The sequence below is a fragment of the Theobroma umbraticum genome, unplaced genomic scaffold (assembly GCF_002168275.2).
Source record: "Theobroma umbraticum cultivar Fairchild unplaced genomic scaffold, ASM216827v3 scaffold_12.1, whole genome shotgun sequence".
In the NCBI taxonomy this organism is placed as follows: domain Eukaryota; kingdom Viridiplantae; phylum Streptophyta; class Magnoliopsida; order Malvales; family Malvaceae; genus Theobroma; species Theobroma umbraticum.
The window spans coordinates 1,371,624-1,383,516 of NW_018397269.1; the positions used below are offsets into that span (position 1 = coordinate 1,371,624).

At 32.0% G+C, this 11,893-nt stretch overlaps 2 protein-coding genes across 8 annotated transcripts; one reads left to right on the plus strand and one right to left on the minus strand.

The window, feature by feature from the left end:
• The first annotated feature begins 202 nt into the window (after positions 1-202).
• LOC110425718 (uncharacterized) lies at positions 203-4,460 on the plus strand. 7 transcript variants are annotated; one of them, XM_089785157.1, is made up of 9 exons: positions 203-462; positions 1,284-1,331; positions 1,470-1,725; positions 2,494-2,622; positions 2,723-2,790; positions 2,884-3,034; positions 3,504-3,584; positions 3,666-3,755; positions 3,854-4,460. In XM_089785157.1, exons 3-9 carry the CDS (start codon positions 1,471-1,473, stop codon positions 3,941-3,943), a joined length of 864 nt encoding a protein of 287 aa, XP_089641283.1. In that variant the 5' UTR covers positions 203-462; positions 1,284-1,331; position 1,470; the 3' UTR covers positions 3,944-4,460. The 7 variants fall into 7 exon arrangements, with proteins under 7 accessions (XP_089641283.1, XP_021296363.1, XP_021296364.1 ...); XM_021440688.2 differs by having other exon boundaries at positions 1,302-1,331; XM_021440689.2 differs by having other exon boundaries at positions 1,302-1,331; positions 2,905-3,034.
• Positions 4,461-4,609: 149 nt separating this feature from the next.
• On the minus strand, positions 4,610-6,388 carry LOC110425717 (eukaryotic translation initiation factor 5-like). Its single transcript, XM_021440687.2, has one exon. The coding sequence runs from the start codon at positions 6,238-6,240 to the stop codon at positions 4,885-4,887; it is 1,356 nt and encodes a 451-aa protein (XP_021296362.1). The 5' UTR covers positions 6,241-6,388; the 3' UTR covers positions 4,610-4,884.
• Between the last annotated feature and the right edge of the window lie 5,505 nt (positions 6,389-11,893).

Consider the following 11,893-nt stretch of genomic DNA (forward strand, 5'->3'; position numbering starts at 1 on the left):
CGATTTACGGCGATGATCACTCCTCCAAGGCTCCAAAGCGGCCCCAACATCCACACCGAAGTAGGCCCCAAACCCACCTGACAAAATCAGCAGATTCAGCACACCTGGCGTCACTGCAGAATCTCACTACAAGTTGACGTGGTCCCACGAGATAATTCTGTCAATAAATTATAATGGTTAAAAAAAAAAAGAGAAAACCAGCCACTAGAAAAACCTGTTCAGTAAGAGGAATCAAGGCAAGCAATCGTGTTGGCCTTTTTGCCGTTAGAATCTCGTGTTTTGCTTTGTTTTTGGGTTGAAAATTGAGATGAAAATGGAGTTGTTGTGGTGGTGGTGATGATAACGACCACACTCAATCTCTTTCTTCATTTGAAGAAACAACCACCCAGGAAGGAAAACAAAAGGAAAAAAAGAACAAGATCGTTGCTTTCTTGTTCAATAGAAAATCCCATTTCCTTACTTGTAAGCCTCTCTCTCTCTCTTCTTTCCTTTCCATTGCATTAATACCTTTTTTCCATGTTAATCATACTATATTTGTTTCCACTTCAAAGGAGTCTTATTCATTTATCAAGTTGATGGCTTTTTGAAACATGGGTCTCTTTCTCTTTCACTCTTTCCATATGGTCAAATTCTTTTGCTTTTTTGGTTTCCGGGTTTTTGTTCTTTTCTAATTTCCTTTCTGGATTTTCCATGTTCATCTCATTTCTTGTAGCTTTTCCTGCCCTGTTTTTATTCAATCTTATTTTTCTTTTGATTTTGCTTTATTGGGATATTTTCAGCTTTTGTAGCATATCTTTGATATCTTTCTGTTTCTAGTTAAAGGCTCCTTTTCCTTTAATTTTTTCCCTTATATATATATATATATTTTTTTTTTTTCATTGTTGTGCCTAATACATCTAAAAATCCTTATGTTTGATGTGGTTTAAAGATTATTCTTTTGACTGTTGGTTTGTAGCCAACTTTTATTTTGGCTTCGACCACTTTTATTTACTCTATTTGTTCCTAAGGAGTGCTGCATTTTCTTATTATGCATTTTGTTCCCAAGAAAACCAAGGCAGATCTTTATGCTTTATGTTGTTTTCGGATTCCGGGTTATGAAAATTTTGTATCAAGTAAGCTAAAAATTATTTGATAAAAAAGTCTTGATTAACACATTGGTAGAAACTTTTATCAGTCGTAAGTTTAAATTGGAATTTTTTTCACTTTTCCATTTATATTTTATCTGCATTTTTAGTCCTATAAGATCCCATTTTTATGACTTTTCTGTTCATGAAATGAAAAAGGGTTTGTTTCCATTGCAGATTCAGCTCTTAATTTAAACTGTTCTAGAGGTACTTCCACCATTCCCATTTCTTTTTTTTTTTTTTGTTTAGTTGTATGGAGTTCAATTATATTGCACGTGATTTAGTACGCATTTTAACTTCTCCCAGTTTCTGCAAATTTTATCTTTGTTTTGGTATTGATTGAAGGATGGGAGATCATTTTGTGTTACTTGTCGATCGGCTACTAACGGAATCCACTCTTGAAGCTGCTATTGAGAGTAAAAACCAATCACAGCAAGGCATGTCCTCAGCAAGCAAAGATGATATGATTGACTTCTCATCTCATAGGGTGGATGAGAATGTTGGTTCATCTCCAAGTAAATTGGTGGAATGTAGGATATGCCACGATGAGGATGAAGATTTGAACATGGAGATACCCTGTTCCTGCCGTGGCAGCTTGAAGGTCAGTTGCAGATCAAATGGTTCTTTTTCCTTAAAATTTTAATGTCAGTACTCAAAATCTATGCGTAGATCAAATGCGCTTTTGTATCATTTTAATTTGCCATAATGCTGCTAAATTAAGACCTGAATTATTCTAATGCAGTTAAGTTGGAAAAATGTTTGCATGTATTGCTAAATGCTAATGGGTTCTTAAGCATCAATAGTTTCATAGAACTGTTGCCTGTGTTTTTAGCTTCTCTGAAAATGTTTAGTACTTTTCTGAAAAGCATTAATTATGATCGTAAAGTTTGTTTATTCGCCAGATCGACATTTTAGCGTCATCTGGTGTCATACATTTGGCTTTGGAAGTTACTTTGGGAGACTGTAAAACTGATGTCTTATGTCTAAATCAATTAAATCATTAGCCTCTGTATTCCTAAAATACAATGTCAACTAGCATGTAGGCTGGTATTTTCCCTTTTTTAGTGAAGATGATCAAATGCCTTGAAAACAATATGGGAGCCATTAAAGTAATGGAATTATAAAGTGTTCTTGAGAAGCTCTGTTACAATTTTAGAGGTTGCATAGTTTCCTTTTGGCATAAATATTGGAAATGTGCATCTCAAGAAAAAAGCACAGGACAAGTTTATGATGCTTTACGTGTATGATATATTCATATATCAACTGGTTATAGTGTAGTAGCATGCAAAGCTCTTAAGTGCAGTCCCAGCATGCGCTGAGAGCATTCTCCTTCTTCCTTTGGCTATTCAAACTTTGCTACTTGTATTAGGTAGTTGCAAGTGAGATAACTTGTTTTCCTGTGCTACTTTTTCCTGGATTGTTGCAGTATGCCCACCGCAAATGTGTTCAAAGGTGGTGCAATGAGAAGGGTGACACCGTCTGTGAGATTTGCCACCAGGTCCAACCATTGTTTTATTTGTCAGTTAATTATCCGCAATTCTTTTTCCATGAATAATTTGAAAGAAACTGATTGTTACACTCTCTTTCGGAATATGCAGCAATTCAGGCCTGGTTATACAGCACCCCCTCCTTTATTTCATTATGGAGGTGTTCCTATGAACTTCAGGTATATCTTGATCTTTCTATCTAAAATCTAGTCTTCTTTATATGATATGATTGCTTTCCTTCACTCATTAAAACATTATTATAATAATCTCAGAGGAAATTGGGAAATTTCCAGGAGAGACCTGCCAGCGCCTCATTTTATAACAATGGTTACTACGGATCGTGATTTTCTGGAATCAGATTTTGATGATTATTCGGCTCCCAGTTCTCGAAGCCTGATTTGTTGCCGTGTCATTGCTATAATTGTACCTCTCTCTCGGTGTAGTTTTAATTAAAGTTCATCTCTTTTACCTGTTCAGAAGGAGATGGGGGGGGGGGGGGGGCTTGAAATTAATTTTAAAAATATATAACTGATGTAAATATGGTTCATTTGAAAATTTCTTTAAAATAAGTTCCTCTCAAAACAAGGTGATTATGCAATTAATTAAAAAGAATAAGAAACTTGCAGAAAAGATACAGGGAAGATGGTTGATTGCCAGAGGGTCGTCAGCTGCAGAGGAGGTAAGGTGGCTGGACAATGGCCCTGTTGTGTCCTTGCTATGTAATGTAGCCAGTCCTTACATATCGGTGGGGCCTCAGCTGGTGAAATTGTTTGGTTATAACCATATAGTTTAGCTTTTACTTGACAGTTACAGTGATTATTCTGTTGGTAGTAGAGAATTAGATTATTGAACTCTTGTCATGCAAGATTTGCTAATAAATGCTTATGTGCAGTTTATGGTTCTTCTTGTTTTGCGCCACACTCTTCCAATCATAGTCAGTGGAGCTGGGGACTACTCTTTGACATTGTTCACTGTGAGGCCACATGAAACTAGATATTTAGGCACACTGTTGCAGCAAATGAGTGTCTTTTTAACTTTCTGCTGTGTGTTGCAGTTACTAATGTTGAGAACCGTTGGGATTCTGTTGCCTATATATATCATGGTTAAGGCATTCACGGCTATCCAACGTCGCCGACGCCATCAGGTTGGAAATACTTTCGCTGCTATCAGCTTCTGCTACTCAAGAATTGCTGGTTAGTTTGTTAGCAGCTAATTGCATATGATGATTTTACTATGTTGAAGGATCCTCGCTTTTCCCTAGCTGCGTCAGATGAAGAAAGTGAATTACCACAACTGCAGCAGTCACACTCACGTTTTATTCGAATACATTAAACGCAACGTGGCAGCGTCCTCTCTTTCTTTAGGAATCTACCGGTGGTGCTAGAGGAAGAAGAAAAAAAAAATGAAGGGGATTCATGTTTGGTCAGAATGAATGCATATTCTACTTCTGTGTACAGTTACAAAAACATTGAAATGGGTATATATATAAATTTAGCATACAAAGATTGCTAGGTTCAAAGACTATCTTCGTTACTTGCGAAGCAAATGAGAAAGCGTCTTGCAACCAACAGCAGATTGGCAACAAAATGCCCCTCATTCTCTCTCTCTCATTTCTACTATAGACTGCAAAAACTTTGTGTATTACTCATATACTCTACATTCATATAATCTCACACCATAAGCCTGTAAATTGTACTTGCACAAAAGCATCCGAAAAAGAGCAAACTAAAGTAGTTTTTGTTTTCAACTCTTCCAAAATGAAAGGAAAAGAAACTATATTTTCGACCAACTCATCCATTGCTAACCACAACTAGAGGCAACTTTGAGTCAAGCATTGCACCACTTGATAATGAAATAGATTTATGGAAAGCATAATTTGTTTCCAAGGGGATTTCAGTTTAAGTAAAATTCAAAAAATCCCAGTTGAAGGGTCAGGTCATCAAAACTTGCATACCCCAAAAAGGTAATCTGTTTCGGTAAAGCATAACCACCAGGAAATTGAACATAACAAACTGATATATGATTTGAAGAACGGAAATTCACTTGAACAAATGAACTTTGGATAATGTCATTCAACTGTCCACGCTCGGATCCACATTATGGCAGAAACCCAAATACTAGACACTGAAACACAAAATGACACTCCATGAAACAACAAAAGCAAACTTCAAGGCAGACTCACTGGCAACTCTTTATTAATAACACAAAACACCTTAAAAAATGCAAAAACACAACCATTGGTGGCAACCACCCTCACTGAAAGAGGTACCATGTCATTCCTCCTCAGATTCTGACTCTGCACTCTGGAGCCAATCAATAAAAGGCTTCGCATTCTTCCATATCTGAGAGTCTTTGTTCTCCCCCTTTAGACCTTCTTGATACCATTGTAGCATGTACTCCTCCTCCAACACATCAGCATCATACAGTGCTTTCAAAACTAAAGCAACTTCCTTCAACGCACTTGAGCCGACCTTTCCACAAAAGGACTCTACCGCTTTAAGTAGAAGAAGCTGTGATCCCTCATCTTGAGCAACAGCAGCAGCAAGGTAGTTTTTCCTCTTAACCACCTCCTTCGCCAAACCTTTCTCAATTCCATCAAAGAGTGCCTCCAACAAAGCATTAATCTTTTCCTGACCAGAACCAGAAAGAGATCCCAAAAGGGACTTCAATTGATTCGCAGAAACGCCTTTCTTCAAATTTGCTTTCAACTCCTCAACAAGGGTCTCATGAAGGTTTGAGTTGCCATTCTCAGCCTTGTGGTTGTCTTTCCGTGGTGAAGAGGTGCCATTTAAATTCTTAGTAGTCACCTTTGCCTTTTTCTCTGATTCATTTGTAGACAACATGACCATATCAGCCGTCGCAGCACTGAGTTGCTCTTGGATACGCTGCCGAGCTGCCTCAAGTGATGTATCAGTTTGCCACTGGACATCATCGTCATCCTCCTCCACATCAACCTCTTCCTTTTCATCAACTTGACTGTGAGAAGGTGAAATGTGATCGTCATCAGAGCCACCAGCTTTCTTCTTTGTGGAACCAGCTTTAGTGGTACCTTCCTTAGAAGAGGACACTTTCTTCTTTCCCTCTTTCTTCAATTTTTTCTGCTCCTCATCTGCAGCCTCACCTTCCTTAAGTCGCTCCTTTTCAGCCCTCCTCAACGCCTTCTTGTCTTTTGATCCCTTCTTTTGTTCAGGTGGGTTTTTCAAGATGAAAGTTGTCAACTTATCTCTCATATCGACATCTGAAACAAAACCGCATGCAGCACATTTCAATTGGATCATCTGAATCTTAGTTATCAATATCTCAGTCTCAGGGTTTCCACAGCCATAACACTGCACATATTTCTTGATGAAGTTCTCAAGAAGGCCAGCAAGCTTAGCAGTATCATGGGATCCATTAACAAGAGAAGTCCCAGTTTTTTCATCAAATTTAGACTGAGCACCAAGCTCGCAACCAAAATACTTGGTTGTGTAAGAGGCTGGCCTTGCCAATGCCTTTGCAATGTCAACCATGTTGACTACATTTGTTTTGATGCCATTTCCTCGGCCCTCAATCTTGGTGATCATTTTGGGCATCTTATACCTGTAGAAGGCATCATCGCTATTTCCAGCACCTATGTTTTGCAAAGCCATCTTGAAAAGCAATTCAAAACAAAATATCTTAATGTCACAGGCAGCAAATACTAGAACTCAAAGTGTTCGCAGCAGTAAAGTCTTCAAAACTTTTGTAAGGTATGAGAGCAGACTGATCTTCTGCAATCAAGAAAGGTTGCAACCAGCTGCAACCATGAAAATCTGGGTGCTCTTGGAATGGTCCAAGATGCATACAGCCAAATTTGTCTGACAAAGGTCTGATCTTTTTTCTAACTGAAGGACAATACTCTCCAAGCAACCCAATTGATCCCAAATAGGGAATGGCCTGTATGGACATAAAAGAAACTTCGAACGTTGACACAGTTCAACTTGAAACTCTGCTGATTGCAGCAGCACCTGCAAGCTTCCTCAACAAACAACATCAACATAAGTGAAGACACCATAGGTATAAGCATAATTCATAATAAAAATTCATGTTGAATTTGAAAAGGCATGTGGAAGCTGCTTAATGATATTAAGAGATAGGAACATGCTCACTAAAACTTAAAAATAATTATTATACAAAGAAAACATAATTCATTCCAACACTTAAATAAAACAAGCTACTTATCAACTGGAACTTCCAAAATTAATATGTTAACTAATAATATATTAATCTTCAATAGAATAGAAGTATAATATCATATCACTTACACTACTAAATCTTAGTTAAAACAATTTTTATAAGAAAAATTCAAAGTAAAAGCTTGTAAAGATTTACGTGCAATTGCATCATTGGCTAAAAGTATTAGTACATTTTAAAACAAAAAAAAAGAATACTTTTGAATTTTTTTCTTTGAAAATTTTCATTACTACTTACTAATATATTATGTCACTAAGTTGGATTTACATCTAAATCAATTTTTAAATTTACAAATGAACTAGCTATTTATTCAATTTTAATTTATTTTTCCCTTTTTTTTTTTCCTAACCTTAAAGATTCCAACCTTTTTTACTGATTGTCCTTATAAAATTATTTAAACAATATAACCATCTCCGTTCTTTAATATTGAACAACATGAGAAACAAATCAACCAAAAAAACAAATAGATCTCAAATTATAAGACGACAAAGATTCAACCAAAAGCCAGTTTCTATAGAATTCAATTCATCCATTCTTTCCGACAATAAATCCCGATTAAAAAGATCAAAGATCTCAAACCAATAAACAGATTAAAATATATGGAAAAATAAACGATAATGATCGTCGAAAGAAATCAAAAGTTTTCCGATTCTTTACCTGAAATCGAAGGATAAAAAAAATAGAAATTTCTTTCTTTTTTTTACCTTTAAAGTAAGAGAAATAAATAAGAGAGGATAGGGTTTTGGGGGAAATTGGTTTTCCTTTGTATGCTCGGTTTTTAGCTTGAGATTGTTTATATAGGGGTTGGAGATGAGGCCAGGAATTTTGGTTGCGTAAGGCAGGGACCACGTTAGCTTCCATGCTTTTGCATACTGTTTTGACGTGGATCTGCTTTTGATTTGTCCACTTTAAATTTAATTTAAAATCATATAAAAGCTAAGAAAATCACCAACGCTGAAAATGAAATACTTTTATTTTCCAAAAAGCTCTTCCCATTTTCCTTTGTTTGTTTTATAGAGGATAATAATAAAATTAAATCACCAATATATGTGTAAACCAAATAAGCAAAAATGAAGAATCACACGAAATTAAGGATATTCAATTTTTTTTTCTCAATTAGGTTCATGCTCTTAAAAAAAAAGTTAATTAGGTTCATTATTCTATGCATTTTGGGGTTTAAATGCTAGAAGATGAGAGGTGATTGAATGTTATAGTAACAATAATTAAAAATTACAGACACAACCGCATTGACCCTTTTTAATTGATGGCATGCGGTTTTAATTAATTTTATAATATTTTACTTTCCATGCGTATATCAATTCAATTGGGATTCATAAATCTTATTTGTTTAAATTTTATAAATATTTTTTATTTGAAAAAACAAAACATTTAAACTTACCTTGTTAAAGAAAAAAATACATACATCTATTATTAAATCAAATATTTCACATATTAAAATATTTTTTCTCTTTTTTTCTTTCTTTGTTAATCAAGAATTACTGATATAAGATCGAAGATGTGATATCTTAACTTACATTATATTAGGATCTTGAATAAGGAAAGCAAGGTGGGCGCCAATTCTATTAAAGGTCACCCCCACCTACCCCAATGGAGGCAAAAGCCTGTTATGCTAGGTTGGGCTTCTTTTCTAAAGAGAAATTAGGGTTGGCCATGGATATGTTTCGCTTCAATTTATTAACAAAAGCACAATTCATGTCCCACAAAATTAGTTTTTTTTTTTTTAATTTTTCTTCTAAAATTTATCCCGTTTTCAAAAATTAAAAATTCATTTAATCAAAAATAAATTAAGATTGGATATTGATTGCGTATTCATATATTTTTTTATTATGTTCTTTTATTGTATTTTAATTTATTTGCTTTTTCATTTTTTTATCAAAATATGTATGTACATAAATACGCATCTTTGATTTTAAATACCGTATGACTATTAATTTATTGCTTCTTCAATAAATACAATCTCTGATATATGCATGTATACATGTTTGTAATTTTAAATACCGTATGATTAATTCTTTTACATGGAACCGACTCTATTTATTCCTTAATGTAATATCCCCTGCTCCTGCTTTGTAATTTTAAGTTAGTGCCTTTATTAAAATTAAGGGTTTGCCAATTTTTTTACATGGTTTTCAACTTTTCTTCTTTAGCATAATTAAGGACATTTCCAATTTCTTGTTTTCGTTCAACTTTCATGTTTTGTTACTTAGAATAACTAGATGTCCATATACTGGATACTATTAACTTTGAATGATTTTATACTTTAATAGAAAAATTGGATTAATTTATTTTTTTAAAATTTAAATTTTAATATTGATTGTTTAATCGAATTTTCAATTTTTTAAATCAATTTTCTTTAGTAGAAGAAAAAGAAGATCTGAATAAGTTTCGGATCCAAATCAGCTACCTTCAAGATCTCCTTCTTGTAGGGTCTTTCTTTATTTTCGTATGGGTCCAGATTTAATTAAAAATAAATAATCCCTAGATATATTTCAATATCTATACTATATATATTAAGTTTGATTGAAATTTATCAACAATCAATAGAGGTATTGGCTTTCAACTTCTATAGACATTTCATTTTATTTAGAGACGTTTTGTTAAAAAATATAAAAAAAATTTAAAAAATGGTACTTTTGGGATATGGTCGAAGGGAAAAGGCTTAAAAAAGGAGGTAGAGAGAGAAAAAGGATCGAAAATGGAGAAGAAGTTGCTTTTATTGTTTAGTTTTTATTACACATTTAATTCGGAACGTAATAAAATAATTATTTTATAAAAAAAATAAAGTAGAAATGGATGGTTTATGGAATGAAATAAGGTTATAATTGCTATTAGGTAAATCTAGCGATTCGTGTTTTCGTATTTTAAACATGTCAGATATGATTAGGCACGAAACACTTTAAGATTAAATACGAACATGACGTAAATACTATTTATATTTTAAATTTAAAATATATATATACACGTATAAATTTAATAACCGTGTAATGAGACACAACACGTTTAACACGCGTCAAAATATGACACGATACGATTAACACGATTAAATAAAAATATTTACAATTAAATATAATTATATTATTTAAATTTAAAATAAATAATTATAAAAACAATTATAAGAAAACAAAATAATACATCAAATATAACAAAATAAAATTTAAAATTAGGGTTTAGGCATGACATAATTACATTATTATCTTTATAAAATTTAAAAATCTTATTAAAATAATTATTTTAAATTTTTTAAGTAAGACTGAACGGTCTTTGACTATTAATTTTTAACAAATTGATAAACATGTCATGTATACACGTTTAAACATGATAATACAATTAAACACGTTTATACATTTAAACATGATTAACATGATTAATTAAACATGTTACTCGTGTCTGACATATTAAGACACAAAAATTTTCGTGTCTTAAACGTGTCAAACACGATTAGACACGAAACTTGTTAAGGTTAATCTTAAATCTGTTTAATCCCGTGTCTTCCAGTATCGTGTTAAAGTGTTGTGTCTAAAATTACTAAGTCTACTATTAGGACTCATTTTATTATTTGGTTGGTAAGAATAGGTTTGGAATAATCAATGAATAAATAATAAATAATAACATTTTATTTTTCATTTAAAATGTATTTTTATAATTTATAAAAATATTAATAAAAATTTAATATGATTATTTATCTTAAATTTTTTATTTTTAAAAAATTATTATGTATAATTTATTTAAAAATATCAATAATATATAATTTAAATATTAATATGATTATTTTATTTAATTTTTAGACGTTAATATTTTATATATAATTTTAACATTATAATGATAAATTTATCATTTATATATTAATATTTTAAAATAATATATTTTTATTTATAATTTAAATATTAACATTGTTAACATATTAAATGTTTTATTTATAATTTAAACGTTATTATAATTAAAATATTAAGATTTTATAATAAAACTATATAGAGTTTAGAGAAAATAAAAAAGTGGAATTTAGAGGGAGAAGGAAAGAGGCAAGAATGGGAAGAGAGACAAAGAAAAGGGGAAAAATGAGAAGAAAAGGAAAGATTTAAAAGTCTAATTTTGTAATTTTGCAAAAATAGGTAGGGGCATTTTAGTCTTATAAATTTTGGAGACTATCCATCAGTCATTAAATAGCCAAGACCATGGGAGAGTTGGGTTGGTTAAACCGAGATTTTTCCAACCAAAGAACAAAAAAGTGGAAGGAGAATAAGGGGGGACTGGCTACCAAACATGCTTGAGGTGAAGGTCTGAAGGAGTTTGGGGTGAGGGAGAAAAAATGAAAAAAAAGAAGGCAACGGTCCAAACCAAGCCCAACAAATTTGGGTTTTTAACCCATCCAAGTATGCCTTTGACCCCTTTTTTTGGGTAATTTACTTTGATTTTTTGATATTTTTTCTTTGTTTCTATTTCCATTTATAATTATTTTATTTATTTATTTTTTTTTCTTTTGTACCCATATCTAAACTTGAAAAGATTATAAAAAAAGCTATGAATAACAAAAATATATAAAGATAATTTTTTTATCATTTCATCATTTCTTTCTTTATTTTTTATGTGCCTGTTTAAACCCATGAAATTATTTCAAAAAATGTAAATTAGGAATTGAAAGTTAAAAAAATTTAATTAAATAAAAAATTATAATTATTTAGAATAAAGTTTTAAAAAATAGAATTTTTAGGATAGTGGTAATTTTCTTAAATCTTTCAAAATGACAATAATTTTGTGAACTTGCCAAAGGTGTTAGGGGTTAGCTCAAAAAATTAGTTTTATTAGAAGTTTTATTTTTAAATAATTATTAAAATATAAAAGTAATAAATTGTTAAATATATTAACTCAACAATAATGCAGAAATATTTAAGAGAGGGATTGAATTGAAGTTCTAATAAATAGTGATGAGTAAAGAGAAAAATTGCACAAATGATTTATTATAAAGGTTAGGCTCTCTCTTGAGGTGCCCACATTCTCTCCCTTAATAAGTTAAAGAGTTTAAATCCATTATTGAATAAATCAATATAATGC